This window comes from Acinonyx jubatus, chromosome E2, assembly GCF_027475565.1.
Source record: "Acinonyx jubatus isolate Ajub_Pintada_27869175 chromosome E2, VMU_Ajub_asm_v1.0, whole genome shotgun sequence".
NCBI lineage: Eukaryota > Metazoa > Chordata > Mammalia > Carnivora > Felidae > Acinonyx > Acinonyx jubatus.
This window is the reverse complement of record NC_069396.1, coordinates 53968654-53990000: the sequence shown is the minus strand read 5'-3', so window position 1 is coordinate 53990000 and position 21347 is coordinate 53968654. Positions and strand designations below refer to the sequence as shown.

General features: G+C 48.3%; 3 protein-coding genes across 6 annotated transcripts in view; 1 reads left to right on the top strand and 2 right to left on the bottom strand.

Moving 5' to 3' along the window:
- Positions 1–10222, top strand: part of CEACAM18 (CEA cell adhesion molecule 18) — a 14482-nt gene extending 4260 nt beyond the window's left edge. For both annotated transcript variants that reach the window (XM_027037144.2, XM_015070076.3), the window contains 4 exons: positions 208–480; positions 2223–2504; positions 3790–3925; positions 8249–10222. In XM_027037144.2, coding sequence (XP_026892945.1) covers positions 208–480; positions 2223–2504; positions 3790–3925; positions 8249–8267 — 710 coding nt within the window. In that variant the 3' untranslated portion in view covers positions 8268–10222. The remainder of the gene's footprint in view (positions 1–207; positions 481–2222; positions 2505–3789; positions 3926–8248) is intronic.
- Positions 6224–14626, bottom strand: LOC113593311 (sialic acid-binding Ig-like lectin 8). 2 transcript variants are annotated; one of them, XM_027037233.2, is made up of 4 exons: positions 14173–14626; positions 13250–13346; positions 12591–12687; positions 6224–7429 (listed from the first exon to the last, which is right to left on the bottom strand). In XM_027037233.2, the coding sequence occupies exons 1-4, from the start codon at positions 14603–14605 to the stop codon at positions 7286–7288; spliced, it is 771 nt and encodes a 256-aa protein (XP_026893034.2). In that variant the 5' UTR covers positions 14606–14626; the 3' UTR covers positions 6224–7285. The 2 variants fall into 2 exon arrangements, with proteins under 2 accessions (XP_026893034.2, XP_053066977.1); XM_053211002.1 differs by having other exon boundaries at positions 7306–7429; positions 12604–12687.
- Positions 14627–14984: 358 nt separating this feature from the next.
- On the bottom strand, positions 14985–18130 carry LOC128313280 (sialic acid-binding Ig-like lectin 8). 2 transcript variants are annotated; one of them, XM_053210977.1, is made up of 3 exons: positions 16002–18130; positions 15540–15818; positions 14985–15315 (listed from the first exon to the last, which is right to left on the bottom strand). In XM_053210977.1, exons 1-3 carry the CDS (start codon positions 16441–16443, stop codon positions 14996–14998), a joined length of 1041 nt encoding a protein of 346 aa, XP_053066952.1. In that variant the 5' UTR covers positions 16444–18130; the 3' UTR covers positions 14985–14995. The 2 variants fall into 2 exon arrangements, with proteins under 2 accessions (XP_053066952.1, XP_053066953.1); XM_053210978.1 differs by having other exon boundaries at positions 15187–15818; positions 16002–18124.
- Between the last annotated feature and the right edge of the window lie 3217 nt (positions 18131–21347).

Here is a 21347-nt window from a genome sequence, read left to right as displayed (position 1 = left end):
GGGCTCAGGCTAGTGCCCACACATCAACCACTCATGCCTACACCTTACTTCTCTGTCCCTCTCAGTTCCAGGGCTGCTCTCCTGCCAAGACCCCAGGTCCCACTTTACAACTTATGGCTTCTCCCCAAACCTAAAATTCCCCTTGGAGAGAAGCAGAGCTTGGGGAGGCAGACCCCACCCTTAATGTCTCCTTTCTGCTTCCCCCAGAGTTGGAAAAGAAGCCGGACATCTGGGCTAACGCCAGCTCTGTGGTAGAATATATGGATCCTGTGGCCGCCATTTGCTACACCAATGCCACCAATGTCAACTGGTATGTGGAGTACACACGGGTATCCAGCAATGACCGGATGACAGTCTCCCCGGACCTCAAGACCCTCATCATCCACAGGGTCAGCCGCTATGACAGAACACTTCAGTGTGAAACAGAAAGCATTCCAGAGTTTCCTTGGAGAAGTGAACCTCTCTCTCTCTCCGTGGACTGTGAGTGGTCTGGGGTCACAGGAGTGATGCCAGGGGTAGGCCCAGGGCCTCCCAGAGATGTAGCAATGAAACAGAACTGAAAAGCGGAAGCACCATAAGCCAGCCTGTAGCCAGCTGGACCTGGGTTTGAATCTCAGCTCTTTGGACTCAGAATCACCCTCACTGTACAGAAGGACCTGCTATTCAAGATGGGAACCCAATCCCCACTCCCCAGATTAGAAATAGTGTGACTTTGTTCAGATCTGGCTTTTGTAAAGAGGGGCCTGATTACAACTAATAGTTTCTTTTTTTTTTTTTAACGTTTTATTTATTTTTGAGACGGAGAGACAGAACATGAGGGAGGAGGGGCAGAGAGAGAGGGAGACACAGAATCCAAAGCAGGCTCCAGGCTCTAAGCTGTCAGCACAGAGCCCAATGCAGGGCTCAAACTCACAAGCTGTGAGATCATGACCTGAGCCAAAGTCAGATGCCCAACAGGCTGAGCCACCCAGGTGCCCCACAACTAATAGTTTCTTGAAAATGACATTCAATGGGGTGCCTGGGTGGTTCAGTTAGTTGAGTGTCTGACTTCAGCTCAGGTCATGATCTCGCAGTTCATGAGTTCAAGCCCAGCGTCGGGCTCTGTGCTGACAGCTCAGAGCCTGGACCCTGCTTCTGATTCTGTGTCTCCCTCTCTCTCTGTCTGCCCCCTGCTCGTGCTGCCTCTCTCTGTCTCTCAAAAATAAATAAATGTTAAAAACATTCAATTTATTAAATTTTCAAATCCCAGGTTCCCTTGAGCCTTTTACATCCAATGATCTTTTTATTCCGGCTTTCTAAATTTAGCAAAATTGCCTTCACTTTTCCTTTCACTCACATTGAACTGCTCTCTTAAACAGTTTGATTTTAAAGCTAAATGACACATTTCATACATTCTCTTTTCTGCATGACCCTCTTTGGTCGTCCACCAGGGCAAGTACACAGCCCTGCCAGACCTCCCCAAAATCTCAAACAGGTCTTGTAAAACCTAAGACATTGACTTATAAATACAATGAGCCTTGGGTCTTACAATGAGCCTGGGACCTTTCACATTGACCAAACTGTTTCACATCTCTCAACTGAGAAAAAGCACAAATCTTGAACAGTTTTCACGTCTAACTCCGGAACCACGTGGAGTCCGTCAGATTTCCTAACAAGCATGCTGTGGCAATCATGTGAAGAAAGTGGTCACAGAACAGATAGCTTCTGACCTCTGTACATGGCTTACTGGTCAGAGGCTTGCAACCAAGAGCCAGGACCCTTGGCCTGTAGCTGCTCGGGGAGATTCTTCCCCGGCCATAGGGGGAATTGGCTTTGTCCCTTCGTGGGTCAGTAGGGGACTACGGAATCCCTAGTCCTCTCTTTTCATCTGTAAAATTGATCACAAGGGTTGTTATGGGAATGAAGCCAATGTGTCAGCCTGTAAAAGAGTCTGGCTTGCAGGGGGCCTGTTGTACTGTTTCTACTCTATCCCTGTTTTACTGTGATGTGAAGGGCAATTACAGGGCTGGCTCATAGTAGGTGCAGGTAACAGAAAACATTATAATTATAGTTGTTTTGGGGACAGCCGCCTTGCATGTGTTGGCTCTAGGGGATGTTTAGGGTGCAGAGTGGGGGCACCTGCTGGTCGGCGGGGGAGGGGGGCTGCATGCAGGTTGAGGGAAGGAGACAGGATCCCGAGGGGTCAGAAACACGGTTCTGAGACTTTTGCCTTGTCTCTGCAGATGGGCCAGACAAAGTGCAGCTGAGAACCAGTCACATCATCTTAAATGGCATCTTGTCTGCTAAGATCGGCTCCGAAGTGCACATGGAGTGTAACGCCATTTCCCGACCCAGTCCCAAGTACCACTGGACCCACAACGGCTCCCTCGTGAGCCTCTCAGGGGCAAAAATCATCCTCCCAAGTCTGTCCTGGGAGCAGATGGGCAGATACAGATGCATCGTGGAGAACCCCATGACTCAGCTGACCATGTACAGGGAATTTCAGATCCAGGTGCATAGATCAGGTGAGTACAGCAGCCCCCCTCTGGGGCTCATGCCCCACAAATAACTCCCACTTCCGTGCTTTTGCCTCCATAGTGCCCGTCATCAGAAATGCCATCTCTACCTTACAATGCCATGCCCACGATGGTTGGGTAAAACCCCCATCCTCTGAGTTCTAAGTCTGAAGCTACCCCCTCTCTGAAGCCCTCAGGGACCTCAGATCAGAGCAAGGTGAGCTCCAGGGAGATATGGCCAGCCAACATTTACTGAGCACCCTACTAGCTATGTGACCCTCACAGTCTCCCTTCAGAGCAAGTGACTGTTGTTAACACCACCTCCATTGTACAGGTGAGAAAACTGAGCTATGGGAAGTTTAAGTGCTTTATTCAAGGTTCCAGCTCCAATCAGCAGAGGAGGCAGAGTTCAAATTCTGGCAGTCTGACCTTACAGCCTGTGCCCTGTTTTGCTGGACTGCCTTGAAATGAGGCGGGGTGGGGGAGTGGTGGTGGTGTAGGGGAAACAGAGATCTGTTGTGGACGTGGTGTCTGGAACTTGGCTTGGGAATCAATCTGTAAATGGGAAGAGCACCTCTCTGAGCCTCAGCGTCCCCATCTGTAGTGTCAAGATAATAAAGGTCCCTGTATGACAGGGCTCTGGCAGAATTCTGGCAGAATTAAATCAGACAGTGCATGAGAAGCAATCAGTCTGGCTCATCCCAGAGAGCGAGCCGCAAGCACAACTCAGTGTGAGCTGGAGATATTTATTCTGGTCTCTCCACACTATTTACTAATCACCTGCTATGCACCAGACATGACTGACAAACGTGCACAATTATGCACTGATTCATAGCTTTCTACTCCGCTGGACCATGAGCTTTAGGAGGACAGAGCCTGGGAGAACTCTTGGCTCACCATTTGCCTCCAGTGCTTAACATGGTGCCTGGCACGTAGTTGGTGTTCAGTGGATATCTGTGCAATGAGTTAATGACCCTGTGTAACCAGCACCTCTGACCCTGTCACTCTCTACCACCTTGAGTGGGTTTATTCTTTTCCACAGCACTTCCTGCCACCTGTGATGATATTAGACATCTCTTTGCTTAATTGTCAACTGTCCACTTGCCAGCTGGAATGTTAGCCCCATGAGGGCAGGAAGGGTTTTTGTTGTTGTTGTTGTGCACTGCTGAATCCCTAGCACCCAGAACAGTGCCTTGTACACAACAAATGTTGATAAATTTCTGAAGAATGAATGTGTGAGTGAGCGAAGGGTTGAGTGATGGTGTTCCTAACCCCCATGTATCCTCTCCTCCAGAGCACAGTCATGTTGTGAACAGAGGCTTCTACATCTCAGGAGCCAAAGTGGTGTGGCTCATCGTGATAATAGTCCTTAGCAGCGTCTACCTCTGTGGAATCCTGATCTACATCTTGATCAGCCACCTCTCCACCAGGTACCTGTTGCCCTGGGTCAAAGGTGGGGTGCTGGCTGGGGACTGGGTCTCAAGAGCACTGCCCTAAGAGGGGGAGGCAGAGCCAGAAGGGAGAAGGGACAGGCCAGGAATTGGTTGTCAGGAATCATCTGGGGCAGACAGAGAGGTCAAGGACCAGAAGCCAGTAGCAAAGAGGGAGAGCATAGAGGTGGTCATGCCTCCAAAGACCAATGGGGTTTCACCCAATGACTTCAGCCCATTTCCTTTGTGTTTATGATATGGATATGGAGGCCCACCTAGAGGGGCAGCTGTGAGAACGAGCGGGGTCGGTGCCGAGCATCCAGCATGAGTCTGGTACATGGTAGTCCCCAGTTAGCAAGTGAAGCCGGGGAAACAGATAGTAAACTATGCAGAGGAGGAGACTGGGCAGAGGGAAGGTTCTGATCTGGGTTCAAATCCCAGCTCTGCCTCTAGCCTGCTGGGTGGCCATGAGTAGATCACATTCCCCTCAGGTCCTCTTAGCCCACCTGGAGCATGGGAAGGGGAATGCCTGCCCTGAAGGGTAATGTGGGGGCTAGAACTTACCTGGGAGGATGAAGCAGTCAGCAGCATTCTCAGTATAGAGTAGACCAGAATTTGTCAACCTCAGCACTATCAGTATTTGGAGCCAGATAATTATTTCAGGTGGGGATGGGGTATATGGCTATCCTGCACACTGTACCATGTTTAGCAACATCGCTGGCCTCTACCCACTTGGTATCTGTAGCAATTACCTCCATCACTCTAAGCGTAGACAACCAAAAATGACTCTAGGCATTAGAAAGGCCCCAACGAGGTGCCTGGGTGGCTCAGTAGGCTAAGCATCCGACTTTGGCTCAGGTCATGATCTTGCGGTCCGTGGGTTTGAGACCTACGTCGGGCTCTGTGCTGACAGCTTGCAGCCTGGAGCCCACTTTGGATTCTGTGTCTCCCTCTCTCTCTCTGCCCCTCCCCTGCTTGTGCTCTGTCTCTCTCTGTCTCTCTCAAAAAAAAAAAAAAGAGAGAAAAGAAAAACCTTTAAAAAAGAAAAGAAAAAAAAATAAAATAAAAAGAAAAGAAAAGGTCTCAAGCAGAACAAAATTGCCTTGATTGAGAACCATTGAGGCATGATGGAGATGATGGTGATGTTAATGCCATGGTGACAATGGTTTTGATGGTAATGATGGTGGCAGTGGTGGCCATGACCACAGTGAAGATGACTGTGGTGGTATGGACCGAGGTGATGATGAAGATTTTAGAAGACACATTCTTTTTTCAAATCATTTACTTTTTCGATATGGAACCTCTCTGTGATCATTACGTGGTCTCTGTATCACGAAGCTTGCAGTTATCGGCCATCAGTGTGATAGCCCATTTGTGCTTTAGTTTGCCATGTGTAAAATGGGTGTAACACTGGCATTGACCTCATAGGGATATCTGTGCTCAGGCTTTTTGATTTTAGCCATTCTAGCCGATGTGATAGGGCATCTCATTGTGATGGATTTTCGTCTCCCTGATGTCCAGTAGCGTTGACCAGCTTTCCTGTACTTGCTGGCCATTTGGATCTCTTGTGAAATATATGGCTGCGTCTTTTCCCCCATTTTAATAGTTAGGTTATTGTGTTATTAACTGGTAATAATTCTTTATATATGCTAGGTTCAAGCCCCTTTTCAGATATATATATATATTTTTTTTCTCCCAGTTTATGGCTTGTCTTTTCATTATCTTAATCATGCCTTTTGATGAACAGAAGTGTTTAATAATATATATATTATATTTCTGTCGGACAGCATTGCTCCAGAAGAAAATTTAGGAGAATATTTATGCATATGCATAGATTTCTTATAGGACATTCAAAATAGTAAGCATTATGTATATATTTACATATATATGCTTACTATTATGTATATATATTACTTACTTACTATTACTACTTACTATTACTTACTATTATGTATATATATTACTTACTATTACTATTAGCATATATATAATGCTTACTATTATATATATATATATACACACACACATAATGCTTACTATTATGTATATATATTACTTACTATTATATATATATTACTTACTTACTATTAGCATATATACAATGCTTACTATTATACACACACACACACACATAATGCTTACTATTATGTATATATATTACTTACTATTACTTACTACTTACTATTACTTACTATTATATATATATTACTTACTTACTATTAGCATATATATAATGCTTACTATTATATATATATGTATATATATATATATATATATATACATATATACACACACACACACACACACACACACACATAATGCTTACTATTTTGGATGTCCTATAAGAAATCTATGCACATGCATAAATATACTCCTAAATTTTCTTCTGGAGCAATGCTGTCCGATAGAAATATAATGCAAAGCAAACATGTAATTTCAAAATTCTGGTACCTATAACAAAAAAAACTAAAAAGAAACTGCCATGAAAAAATGCTCAACATCACTCATCATCAGAGAAATATGAATGAAATCACTTTTAATAATAGTCTAAAAGAACCAGTATATCCAAAGTATTATCATTCCAACAGGTAATCAATATGAAAAATTGTTAATGGGATCTTTTATCTTTTTTTTCTTTTTTGCATACTAAGTGTAGCACCTCTCCAGGGCCACGTGCGGCTAGTGGTTACCATATTGGGCAGCACAATAATAAAGTATTTATAGTTTTCACTTTTACTTTTAGGTTTACGATTCATTTCAGACTAGTTTTTTGCATGTGATGTGAAAAAGGGGTCAAGTTTCATTGTTTCTAAACCTTGACCTACTTGTTCTCCCAGTACTTGTTGAAAAGTCCCTCCTCTCCCAACTGAACTGACTTGGTGCTGTTCAACTGACCATATACACACACTCTGTTTACGGACTTGATTCCGTTCTACACCACAGTGTCTTGATTACTCTAGCTTTATAGTAAAGTCTGAGTTCTCCAACCGTGTTCTTCCTTCACTAGATTGTTTTGCTATTCTAGGTCCCTTACATTTTTATATAAATTTCTCACCATGAACTTACAGGTAGGCTTCTCATCCCTATTTCACAGAGTAGGAAACTGAGGCACAGAAAGACAGGGATTGGTCTGTCGCTTACTTGGTAAAGGCACAGCATATGACTTTGCACTTGAAATACTCTGTTTACAAAGCTTGTGTTCTTTCTGTCGTACTCACAGCTCATCCCCTGGAGGGCTTCTAAGTCTACAGGAATTGGCCCCTGACTTTTTCTTTGCCCTTCAGGGGCCAAGATCTCTCAAGCCAGGGCGGGGTCTCAGCAGTCTCTCATTTGTGAATCCTGATCTCTGAGTACTCAATACTAGGGGGCCACCTGTTCCTGTGGGCAGCAAGTCTCTGTCTGGTGAAAGTTGAGTGTTGTGTAATGGAGCTCTTCTTCCTCCCGTAAGGAGGGCGTGGCGGCATCTGGGGGAAGGCTGCCTGCCCAGGCTTCAATCAGGAGACCCTGCGTGAAGGAAGAGAAAAGGGAGTCAGAACCAAACAGTGGGGGATAGAGTGAGGCAGAGAATACCCAGGAGAGAAGTCCATAAATTCCTTCATCCATTCATCTCACATACATTTTTGTGGAATTCCCTCCATTCATACCTTCCTCAAATATTTAATACATAGCACTTTATTTGATGCTTGTGAATCTCATTAATTTGCCACAACAACCCCATAAGGAAGATATTATTACTGTCCTCATTTTATCGATATGAAAACTGAGGGTGAACCAAGAAAACAGCGTGCTCAAAGTCCCCGGTGAAACCAGGATCCAGCCCAAGTCCTTTCTGACCCCAAAGCCTGGTGTCCTACTGAGGCCCCCGTGTACGAGGCCCTGAGCTGGGTGCTGCATATACTGTAATGAGTACAGGAGATGTAGGCACTGACCTCTTGCAGCTGACTCTTTAATCGAGGGAGGAGGCAAGAAGCGAGTTAAACAAGTAAGTATCTAATGGTGAATTATGATATAATGGACAGGAACTGGGTAAGAGAGAGAGAGAATTACAAAGCCTCAATTTGAGCGCAGCACCTGTCCTTAGGGAGCTCACAGTTTCGTGGACGGACAGTCAAAGAAATTATGTCCCTACGACATAGGCAGAAAAATAGCCCCCCAAAGATGCCCACACCCTAATCCCCTAGGACCTATGAATGTGTTACCTTACATGGAAAAAGGGATTTTAAGGATGAAGTTAGATTAGGGATATTGAGATGGGGAGTTTGCCCTGGATTATTGGAGTGTGACCAATGTAATCACAGGGGTCTTTATCTTTACAATTAAAAGGAGGCAGAGAGGGACTTGAAGATGTTATACTCATGGCCTTGAAGACAGAGACCTGGGTCACGAACGAAGGGATACAGATGCTTCTGGAAAAAGCAAGAAAATGCCTTTCTCCCCTGGAGCCTCCAGAAGGAACTCAGTCCTGCCTGCCAACGCCTTGGTTTTAACCCAGTGAAAACTTGTGGACTTGGATTTGTGACCTCTGGAACTGTAAGATGATAAATGTATGCTGTTGGAAGCCACTAAATGTGTGCTGGTTCATGACAGCAGCATGCTGTCCCCGCCCTTGATGCTCTGCTGCTCCCCGCCCTTGATGAGAGAACACTTCAACGGAACGATTCCTGTTTTTGTTGATTGTTCAGAGTAAGAGTTACACACACACACACACACACACACACAACCACCTCCTGACACTGTTGTTACCAAGGCCTCTGCTTAGTGAAAGCCACATGGGCCCCTTTCAGTCCCCGCCTTTCTGGACTTTGCAACAACAGAAAGGTCATCCAACTGCTTGTCTTCCCTAAACAAAAGCGCTTCTTTTCTGGACTGCAAGGTGTCCATCAGCAGCCTCTTTGCTGCTTGCTTTGCATTTCCCTGACCCCTAAGTATTAGAGGGGCCCCGGATACCTCCAGCCCATTCTCTCCCTTGAACTGTAGACTTTGATCCAGTGGTGTACTTGAAATCCCCGTTCCCTCGTCCAAAACTCACACAGAACATATTCAAACGAAACTTCTCCTTTACTCCCCCAAATCTCTTCCTCCTACAACCTTCTCAAGCACGATGATTGGCGCCTCTGTTCTTCTGGTTGCCCACAGGAAAAATCTAGGAGTCATCCCAGACCCCCCTCTGTCACTCATATCCCACCCTCAATCCATTAGCAAACTCCATTTAGCCTTAACCTCAGACTTCATCCGGAATGCAATCAAGCCCCACCCTCATAACATCTTGGTTCCAGCCACCATCATTTCCAGCCGGGAATGTTCCTCTAGCCTCCTTTTTAACTTCCCTGCCACACACAGTCTCTTTTGCACTTAGTGGCCAGAGGGATCTGTGAACATGAAAGCTGGATTGTGTCCTTCTTCTGCTTCAACGCCTCCAGACGCCCACAGTGGACTATGTGTGCAGACATGATTTACAAACACCCTGACTTCTTCAAACTCATATCCCATTTCTTGGCACTTGCCTCTCTCTGTCTAATTACACAGACTTCCTGCTGGTCCTCCATTCACTGGTCTGCCTCCCATTTCTGAGCATTTGCACCTGCTGTTTCTTCTGCCCGGCATGCTCTTTGATCACAATAGATTGCAAACTCTTGAACCTCCTTCATGTCTTTGCTTAATCATCTCTAACACAAACCACAGGCCAAACCTATGGAATGGGAGAGAATATTTGCAAATCATATATCTGAAAATACCCAGGATATTATCCAGGATAATATCCAGGATATATAAAGAACTCCTACAATTCAATAACAAAAAACCCCAAATAATTCGGTTTTTTAAATGGGTAAAAAAAAAAAAAACACCTTGAATTAGACATTTCTCCAAAGAAGATATACAATGGCTAACAAGCCTATGCAAAGACACTCACCACTGCTAATCATCAGAGAGATGTAAATCAAAAGTACAGTGAGCTATCATCTCACATCCATGAGGAGTGAGATGATGCCCACTATAACAAGCAAAAAAAATGAAAAATGAAAAATAGCAAGTGTTGGCAAGGATATGGAAAAAATGAGCCCTTGTGCACTGTTGCTGGGAAAGAAAAATGGTGCAGCCACTATGGAAGACAGTACGGCGGTTTCTCAAAATTTAAAATGGAAACTCCCATGACCCAGCAATTCCACTTGTGAGTGTTTATCCCCCCAAATTGAAAGCAGGATCTCAAAAAGATATTTGCATGCCCATGTACATTGCAACGTTATTCACAATAGCTGGGGATGGGAGCAAACTTAGTATCCATCTGCAGAAGAATGGGTGCTATATACATTATTATATACAACAGGATATTATTCAGTCCTTGGAAAGAAGGACATCCTGTTACAGGCTACAACATGGATAAACCTTGAGCACATTATGCTAAGTGAAATAAGCCAGTCACAAAAATACAAAAACTGCATGATTCCACTTCTGTGATGTATCTACGAAAGCCATCAAACCTACAGAAGCAGAAAGCAGAATGGTGGTTTCAAGGGGCAGGGGTGTCAGGGGAAGTGGGTACTCGCTGTCCAATGGACACATACAGAGTTTGTTTTGCAAGACGAAAATGTTCTAGAAATCTGTTGCACAACTATTCACTTAAAAATGGCTAAGGTGGTAAAGTTACCACAAAAAAATAAAGCACGGAAAAATCACAAGCCATCTCCCCGGCACCCCTGGTCTCTGTGCCCCTTCACTTTCCCCCAAGTACACGTCTGCCTTTCACATTGTAGTCACTTATTTGTTGTTTGATTGGTTGTTTATTTGGTTTGGTTGTATCCCTCTGTCTAGACTGATACTTCACGGAGCCCAAGATGAACAATTTTTTTTCAGAGATGAATCCCCGGCACCTGCAACCCCTCCCCTGTCACTTGGGAGGGGCTCAATAGCATTTCCCAAATGAATTAGTAAATAAAAGATACATGGTACTCTGCTCAAAACCCTCCAAAGACTTCCAGTCTGAATACAAATGAATGAAAAGCATGACATTTACATCAGAGCATGAAGGCTGAACAGGTATGAAGAAGTGGAAATGGGAAGGAAGAGCATTTGAGGAGAGAATAACAGTCCATGTAAACACCAGAGGCACAAATACCCTTGTTCAGAGGAGTCCAGTGTGGATGGAGTGGAAAGTAAGAGTGACTTTCTGAGCCAACTGGAGCCTAAGGCAGAAGAAAATACATGTGCATATATGTGTGTGTGTGTGTGTGTGTGTTTCTAACAGTTTTTCACCCACATTAAAATAATTAAAATATTATTGCAAACTTGAAGAATGCATGTAATAAAACATTACTTTCAGTTTAAATATTTTATTTATACCCGAACCAGAATTTATGATAATTTTGCTTTCCTGGTTTTACTGGAAGCAAATGCAGAGAGGACATTTTCAAAATCAACTTCTCTGCTCCTTTCATTTGCAACTAAGAATACTGCCATGTTTGACAATTTCTCTGGGTTCAGTTATGATCTTAGATAATTTTTTAATTTTTCTTTTGAAGAGAGAGAGTGCATGAGCAGGGGAGAGGGGCAGAGGGAGAAAGAGAGAATCCCAAGCAGTCCAACTGCACTCTGGAATCAGTGCAGAGTCCAACACGGGGCTCAATCTCACGAACTGTGAGATCACGACCTGAGGCAAAATCGAGAGTTAGATGCTCAACCGACTGAGCCACCTAGGTGCCCCTTAAATAATTTCTAACTAACTTCAGTCTAGTGATCCTGTCATTGTTTAGATTTTTTTATATTTTACTCACCATGGATGTTTTGCCTTAATTTTGTTTTTTTAAAAATAGTACACGAAAACATTATTTATCTGGATTACAGAGATTTTGGAGCACCTCCTTAAGTTTTGCATCTGGGGCAAGGGCCTTCTTCACTTCACCCTAACCCTAGTCCTTCTGGAGAGGTAGGTGCTCGAGAGGCCAGAATATGCAGGGCTGCAGGAGTTTGGACTCCTGAGGAGTTTGGACTTTATTCTCTAGGTCAGGGGTCCGCAAACTATGGCCCATGAATCAAATATGGCCCACTGCCTGTGTTCGTAAATAAAGTTTTATTGGAATGCAGCTGTGCTCATTCATTTGCATATGATCTATGGCTGTTTTCACTCTACAACAGCAGACATGAGTGGTTACAGCAGACTGTAAAGTGTGCAAAGCCAAAAGTATCTATCTGGCCCTTGATAGAAAAAGTTGCCAGCCTCTGCTTTAGACAATGGGGGCAAACAGGTGTTTAAATGCAGAGGAACTGGATAATGGTGGCTTTTGGATGACTGCTTGGTGTAGGACAAGGAAGGTAAGAGGCAAGGAGATGAGGAAGTCTAGGAAAAAGATTCTGAATCCTTGGCAATGATGGGGGTCAAGATAGAGAGAGGGGGCGAAGCTAGCTGTCCTTAAGAGGAAAAATGGACAAGATGTGAATTTGGGGCTGTAGGAAAGACAGGGAGGAGAGACAGAAGGTGACTCCTGCATGCCTGACAGGAAAGAAAGAGGAGGGAGTGGTTGTGCTGTCCCAAAGATGGGGAATCCCCAAGGAGGAGGAGGAGGAGATAAGGAGAGGAACTTTGGCCATGCTCAGTAGAGCAATTCTAAATGCCATCCTGGGATAGGTACCCAGGCAGGATGTTTGATGTCAAGATGCCCAGGTCACTCACCTGAGACACTGACCTCGTGACAACGTTTGCACTCTCCATGCCTGTATTCTTGGTGCCCACTGAAGGCTTTGTCACTTTCTTCCTCTGGGATCTCACTCTGAAAGAAGAGACCAGAAAGCCTTTCAGTCTGGCCAGCTCAGCATGCTGTGGGCAGACTGACCCCCTCCCTCCTCCATTCTCTCTTAAGGGGCTGGAAGGGTGATGGAGGTGGGAGAGTGGTGATCCCATTCTAGAGACCCTAGTGTTGAGAATGCAGGCCTTCCTATCCTGGACAATGGGGACAGAGCTCTTTTTTTTTTTTAATTTTTTTCTTAATCTTTATTTATTTTTGAGAGAGAGACAGAGTGTGAGCATGGGAGGAGCAGAGAGAGAGGGAGACACAGAATCTGAAGCAGGCTCCAGGCTCCCAGCTGTCAGCACAGAGCCCAACACGGGGCTCAAACCCACGGACCACAAGATCATGACCTGAGCCAAAGTTGGATGCTTAACCAGCTGAGCCACCCAGGTGCCCCAAGAGTTCCATGACAGACTCACCCAGGTGCCATGGACCTCCTTCCTGCCCTTGCTTCAGATTCTTCACCCACCCAGGTCCCTCCATCCTGTGCTCGCCTGCCCTTCCCACCCAGGGCTATCCCTCCCTGCCCAGGGTCAATGCTCACAGGATGATGATGATGCAGAGAACCAAGAAGATCGGAGCCGTTGTACCTGCTCCCCCGACTGCCCCCAGCAGCCTTCCTGATAAAGGCCACGCTTTTCCTGCACACAGATTGAATTATTGGTGATTCCTCTCCAAGGACTCGGTATCTTCTCCCACTCCCTGTGGGACCCTAGATTTTTCCAGCCCCCCTGCCAGCCTCAAAACACAGGGACCTGGGGCTGGGGGAGGGGATTAGGACCAGGTGAGTGAGGCATACAGGAGCTGGATTGCAGCCTGTCTTTATTTAAAATGCAGTTACTTTGTCCATTGAGATATTTATTTTATGTTCATGTATACTTTTTAAAAAATACTACGTTGCAGTATTACTTCTATTACTGAGGGTTTTTGGCTTCTCCTTAAATTAAAAAAATAATAATGTTTATTTGGGGGGGAGGGGCAAAGAGAGAGGGAGACACAGAGCTCGAAGTGGGCTCCAGGCTCCGAGCTGTCAGCACAGAGTCTGACACAAGGCTCAAACCCAGGGACCGTGAGATCATGACCTGAGCCCAAGTCAGACACTTAACTGAGCCACACAGGCACCCTGGCTTCTCCTGAAAGTTTGGGCACATGGTGGCCTCCTTCCTGCGCCACAAATCAAGGACCTTGTGTTCTCAGACACACCTGTGCAGGCCCCAGCCCCTCTCCTCCAAGACCCACCCCTTTCCCCTGGCTTCCCCTCTCAGCCTTCACCCCACCCTACAGCTGGGGTCTGGTTGGAAGAGGACAGTGACACTGGAGGTAGCAGGGAAAATCCAGGCCTCACAGGGGAGCACAGACCAGAGCTGAGATCCCCTTGAAGGGCCAGGGGGCGCAGCTGGGGAGCCCCGGGGTGGGGGGGGGCAGGTGCTGTTGTTCTCCTCTGGCCACCCCCACAGATGCACTCACTCTGCAGCAAGAGGCTCAGGGAGACGTGCTGGGAGCCCACTGCATTCTGAGCTCGGCACGTATATTCCCCTTCATCTCTCTCCTGTACCCGAGGCAGCTCCAGCACCCCCGGGTTCGGGCTGCACAGGGTCAGGTGCCCCTGGGCCCAGCTCAGCCTGGCAGGGGGGTTGCTGTTGACGACACAGACCAGGCGCAAGGACTGGTTCTCCAGGACTGAAAGAGATGAGCCATTCTCCAAGGGCTGTGGGTGCTGGAGAAAAAGAGACTGAGAGTCAGAGAGACAAAAAGAGAGAAAGCAGAAGGATATGAAAAGAGACCGGAGGAGGGGACGGGGAACAGAGGTCAACTGAAGTGCAGGAAAAGGCACACTTTCTCCCCTTGATGGTGGGAATGTGCACTTGTCCACCCTCCATGCAGGACAACTTGGCCGCATCTCTCAACTTGGAAAGAACATAAAAGCTACGTTTTGCTTTTAGGAACTTACCCCACAGACATACATACACTTCGCTGTGAAAGGTGGCACAAGTTTACTTACTCATCATAGCATTTTGGTTAATACAGTAAAATGAACGCCATGATTTTCCATGAGTGGAAGACGCACGCAGAAGCAGAACCCGCCCACGTGAAGGAACAGTGCGCAGTCACAGAGCAGAAGGAGGACAGTCTGTGCTACTGACGGCAAAGGGCCCCTTAGATCCTTAGCAAACACACTGAGGCTCAGAGCAGCCTCTGGACACGAGACACTTTCCGGGAGGGAACTGGACATCTGAGGCCGACTTTGCCGGGCGTTATGAATACGTGTCCGTGTGAAGAGATTAGCTGTTCAAAAGCACTCAGATAAACGGTTGGTAGGAAGATAAAAGGTGAGGGCGTCCGGAGGAGCACGATAAGGGGCAGTCCTGCCAGGTGAGTGTCGCCCTGTGCTTGCTCTCCTGATAACAAGGGGGAGGGCAGAAGTGGGGGAGGGAGGGGCCGAAGGGGACAGCTGCTCACAGGGCCATGGGGGCCGGGGAGGGGGAGGGCCCCTGGGGGACCCACAGGAGGGACCCGGCCCTGCCCTTGCTCCCTGCACCCTAGGAGGAGCCCCTATCCTACCTGTGCCGTTTTCTTGGAAGACAGTGACGGTCAAGTTCCACGGAGAATCTGGGACAGAAAGACATGGCAGATTGGCGTCAACGGAGAGGGCTGGTGGACATTGGCCCTCAGTCCCCACGGGAGCTGCAGAAATGGGAAGAGGGTGGAGATCCTCCTGACCCCCTCCCAGCCCACATTCCAGGACCCAACACCCAAGGTCCCAGGCCCTGACCCCCCAGCCAACTGCCCTCAGGACCCCATCAGGGATCCGGTGGCCCTGGCCCGGTTCTCACAGGACACGTTGAGGTGAATGGTCCTCATTGTGGTCACTCCGGTCCCAGGCAAGGTCACCTGACAGGTGAGGTCGGTGCCGTGGTCCTGGAGCCGTGGGGTGAGGGTGAGCACAGAGGAGAGGTGGGTCTTGGGGCCCAGGGCGGTGAGGGCCACTGATGTCCAGGAGAAGATGGGGGGCGTGCCCCACGCACAGGCCCAGGGCACAGAGCAGGTCAGGTTACTGGGGCGTCCAGACTCCAGGGTCCCCGAGATAAGGATGTCAGGTGTCTGGGTCAGGGCTGGAGGGAGATGGGGAGACACGGGGATCAGGAGGAGGGTCCGAGGTGCAGCCTTGAGAGAAGCCTCAAGCTTTGGTCCAGCCCCTGCCTCTGAGCCCCAACATGCATTACCCCCAGCCCCTCCCGGGTTGTCCTGGGACCCCCAACCTTCCCCTGTGGCCTCTCCCACAATCTGCTCCTTACCTGTCACACGCACGGAGAGCTGGTCCCGTGTGTAAGTATATCTCACAGAAGGCCCTCTCTCCACCCTAAAGACGTATGTCCCCGAGTCCCCTCTCCGTACATCTCTGATGTCCAGGGAGCAGTCGTAGTCCTGGGGGTTTCCGAAGAGGCGGAATCGGCCCTGGGACTCCTGCCACACTTTTCCATCTGGGTTGTTTGTGGCCACTAGAACATCCTGTTGTACACCGGCCCCTTTCCGGAACCAGTAGCCGAGAGCTGGGGTAGACTCAGACCAGCCTTCCCGGGGATAGAAGCATCTGCAGGACACTCGCACACACAGGCCCTCCTGCCCCTTTGCGTCCTGCACTTGCAGCCAGTAATCCCCCTGTGGCCCCCTCCCGGCCCCCCTCTGGCCCTCGGCCCCCTCCCTCCTCCAGAGCAGGGCCAACAGCAGCAGAAGCATATCTGGGCTTGGAGGCGCCTGGTCCCCGGGGAGCCTGTTTCTCCGGGTTTGTCTCTCAGAAGCTAAGAGCTGCAAGACTGAGAGGAGGCCCCGACAGGAAGGTGACAGTGATGTCAGAACAGTGGCCCTCCTCAGAGAAGGAACCTCGCACGCAGACGCTGTCAGGGCCGGGACAGCCCTTGGGAATCAGCCATCCATCCACCACTGCATCTCCACTGCTGGGGACCCTGGGTCTAGAGGCCAGAGAGGGTGAGAGCCTCGCCCAAATTCACACCCTGTGCAGGGCTCGAGCCCCATCTCCCGCCTTCCTGCCAATGCCCCTCCCTTCTGGGGTCATTTTTTTGCAAAGTGAAAAAGGGTTCCTTCCTTTGGGCCAGACCACCTGAATGACAGGCCGTACATGTCTGTGGAACTCATGTGGGGACATAGGGACCTGAGAGATGGGGGAGGCCAGGGGTGGAGGTGTGAGGAGGTCAACTGTCCTCCCTCCCTTGGAATCCACATGGTAGGCCTCCCCTCCCTGCTCATGAGACCACACACTAGCCCCAGGCACTGCCCCTGGAGTCACTGCCAAGCAAGGAAACAGTAGGTGTCGGTACCCAGAGCTCCCTGTGACAGGGGACACACAGGCAGAGAGAGGTGCTGTTCATAGGAAGGTTGGAGGTTGGAGGTTGTGTCGTAGGAAGACTGGGCACAGGGGACACTCAAGCAGGGGAGACGAAGATTCCAAGGACATTGAGGGGAGACTGACACAAAGGACACATGGGAAACTGAAGCTGTAGCTGTACACAGGGTTGGTATGGGGGGAAGGGCAGAGGAAAAGGGACCAATTTTGAAAGGGGTAGAAACTTCCCCCTTTGTTGCGGCTGTCTGGGTGCCAGAATGATTTCTTCACCGCTGGTATCTCACCCTTTTTTCCATTGCTCCAGAGGGTGGTGGGGTCTGCCAACCTCTGGAGCTTTGCCCGTGAGGGCTCTGGTCCCAGGAGTCAGGTGTACAGGAGACAGGGAGTGAGGAATGCCAGCTGGGTGTCATCCACTCTCCAGGTGGGGATGATTTGGTGAGGGAAGAGACGTGCACCTGAATTCACAGAAGGTTATGTTTAACTGTGTGGCTGGGGGCTGGGAGGAGGTTCTGGGAGGTTCTGGTGCCTCCTTCCACCTATGTTGGTTCTCTTGACACATTTGGGTGGGGGGAACATAAGATACAAAGAATAGGCTCCAACAAGAACAACTCAGTGATTCATCACAAAATAGAAACAGAGCATTGCAGGCACCCTGGACCATCCCTTCGATCCCCATCCCTATTGCACACCCCACTCCTCCCAAAGGAGTCCCTAGACTCACTTTAATGCTGATTGTTCCCTTGCTTTTTTCTTCATGGTTTCATCACCCGAGCATGCTGCTTGTACTATGTAGTACTATGCTCATGTTTTTCTTAAGACTGTGTGTGCACAGAGAACATTAGTCTGTTTTCTTCCATGCAACTTCATGAATCTGCCCCTCCCACGTTACCCCTGCCCTGAATCCTTACCCATAACCAGGGGCACAGTCAGCACTGGGGTCACTGAGAAGGGAAGGGGCAGGATTTCGGCATGCATAGGCACTCCTGCACCATCATAATTCCTGCAATGCTGCCACGTGTCACCCTGCAGCCCCATCCCCCTGTGCTGGACTACACACAGCAGGGTCAATTGCAGCCTCTCTATAGTCAGAAGGGTTGGGCCATGTCAAATCTGTTTCCCATGGTCCCCAGTTTGCAAAGAAAAGCAGAAGAATGAGGGGCGCCTGGGTGGCTCAGTCGGTTAAGTGTCCAACTTCGGCTCAGGTCATGATCTCACGTTTTGTGAGTTCAAGCCCCGCGTCGGGCTCTGTGCTGACAGCTCAGAGCCTGGAGCCTGCTTTGGATTCTGTGCCTCCCTCTTTCTCTGCCCCTCCCCCGTTCATGCTCTGTCTCTCTCACTCTGTCAAAAATAAATAAACATTAAAAAAAAAAAAAAGCAGAAGAATGAGAAGGAGAGATATGGGGAAACCACAGAGAATCTAGCTGTGTGCAAAGGAGGAACTTATAACCCACAGGCCATCAGAGCTAGGAGGCCTTCTAGCCCCACTTCTCTGATTTTCAGAAGAAGACACTGAGGTCCAGAGTGGGCAAATGAATTGTACAACTCATATATGGGTGCCCTGTCTCATACACCACTGTCTACACAGGGAACTACTTAACCAATCTTTGTCAGACCAGAATTCATTGAGCTGGGAGATGGGTAGTTTATGTTAATCTGAGAGGGAAAAATTATCAACTTTTCCCATGAGATGGAGAGAAAATTTCATTCATTCATTCATTCATTCATTCACTCATTCATTCAACAACCATTTACCTTATGCCTTCAGGTTTCCAGTAAAGGGGTGATATGAGAGATGTAGCTCTTGTCTTTGAGGGGAGTAGCATCTGGCTGGGAGACAGATTCCTGACAATTCCAATGTCACAGGGTAGGTGGCTGGGATGGGGGAGGTGAAGGCTAGGGATGGCTGAGGGGGATGGGTGGGCGGGACAGCGGGGCTCTTGCCCTTTTGAACTGCAAAGTGGGTCCTCAGAGACAAGTTGACATGGTAGGGACTCTCAGGCAATCTCAAGGGATGTGAATTCCACAGGTGATCTTGGTACCCTGAGAATTCCTGGACTCTCAGGTATTATGTTCTCTATCACACTCAGTCTCCTAATGTGCTGGAAATCCTCCTCCAGCTACCAAGTTTTGTGCTCTGTGACCAACATCACCTCTGCCCCAGCAGAGGAGGGGCCACCACCCACAGGGGGCGCTATCTCCAAACAGGACTTACCTGGCTGGGGGGTGGTCCCTGGGAAAGGGTGATGGTGCTGTCCGTGGTTCTGAATCATAGGGGAGTGCTGGCTTTGGGCATGTCCACAGCTCTGCGGAGGGGCCTGATCACACAGAACAGGGATCCTAGGTCTGGAGTCAGTATAGTCAGCATGTCAGATGTGCTGGAGAGGGCTTAAGTCTACCTGGAAGGGAAACTCCAGGGGAAGGGAACTCCCTCAGGGGAAGGGAAGGTCTCAGTCTCTCCTCCTTATCCTTCTATCCACCCTCAGAAATGTCCTATGGACAATGCCAGGCTGTTGCCACTAGTTCAAGAGCAGGGAAAGTGAAGGTTCTGTGTTGCCCTTTTACATATTCGGTTCCATTTCATTTTCTGAACATCTCTGACAGAGAGGAGTAATCCCCTCATCACATAGAGCAGGCAGCCAAAACTCAAGACAGATGGGCAGCTGTAGGAACTAGCTTCCAAAGACCACCCCAAACAACCCTGCCCTTCCTTACACAAACATGGAGCTCCCCTCATTATGAGATAAAATTGTTATTATTATCTCCTCCTCTTGAATCAAGGTCGGGTCCATGACTACTTTGATTAATAGAATGTGGAGGACAAGATGTTCTAAGACTCATACAGCTCAGATATTAAGAAGGCTTGGTAGCTTCCGCTCCTGCCTCGCAGAGTCCTGGGCGTCTGTGTAAGCAACCCAGGGGACTCTGATGGAGAGAGAGGCTACATAGAGGAACCCTGAGCCTCAGACATCCAGGCCCAGCCCTGGCCACCATCACAACATAACTGCCCAGAAGAGCCCAGAGCAAGACAAGGGGTGAAACTGTCCAGCTGGGCTCTGACCAATTTACAGCACTGTGAGACAAAATACAATGATTGTTCAGGCTACTGAGTTGTAGGGTGGCTTGATGTGCAGCAACAGGTAACTGAAACACTAGCTTGCACAAATCATAGCTACTAGGTAAAAGGTAATGTTCTGAAGGTTTACAGGCCTGATGAATTTTTCTACATACTGTATTTCTTTTAAAATTTTTAAAAAATGTTTCTTTACTTATTTTGAGAGAGCAAGAGAGAGCAAGTGGAGGAGGAGTGGGGGGCGGTGGTGGTGGAGAGAATCCCAAGCAGGGTCTGTGCTGTCAGAGCAGAGCCCAATACAGGGCTCAAACCCATGGACTGTGAGATCATGGCCTGAGCCGACATCGTGAGTCAGAGACTTAACCAACTGAGCCACCCAGGCACCCCTTTTACATACTGTATTTAAAGGATGGCTCTTAAATGGGGATCTAAAGCCTTCAGTGAAGATGCCTGTGGAGCTTTGCCAGGCTGGGACTACATTTCCCAGAATCCCCTTCCACGTTTGCATCCAGGTTAAAGCTGGCTACAAGAGAAGGGAGAAGTTGAAGCAGCAGCCTTGGAGCTCCGAGGGTCAGTGGAGGAGCAGGAACTATTGCAGCTCTCACACCCTGTGGCTGCTCTGGTGGCTCACCTTTGTTGGCTTGACATTCCAGCTGCTCAATTGCTGGGAGCGAAGAAGGTGTTGGGGGAAAGTGGCTGAATTTCCGGGAGCAAGAGCCATTGAGCCCTGGTACATTGATTGGTCCACCAATCCAGGGGCACACAGGTGGCCCAGAGAGAAGTTCACAGTGACATGCAAAGGATCCAGGAAAACAATGTGCCCGTTTCTCTCCTTCTAAGACATTGTCCCAGGATCTCTTTAACCTGACAACTAGGGCCATTTGCCTATTCACAGGAGCCCCATCTTCCCTGAGCAAAGGACACGATATGGCCAACGGTCTCAGTAGTCAGAATGACCAATGCCCAGTTTTGTGTGTGTGTGTGTGTGTGTGTGTGTGTGTGTCTGTGTGTGTGTGTCTATGCTGATTAAATGCCCAGATTAAACATTGTTTCCGGGTGTGACTGTGGGGGTGTTTCCAGATGAGATTAGCATTTGAATCGGTTGACTTGGTTGACTCAGTAAAGTAGATAACCCCTTCCGGCTGCCAGTGGGCATCATCCAAGGTCTGAAAAGAACAAAAAGCGGAGGAAGAGCAGACTCATTCCCTT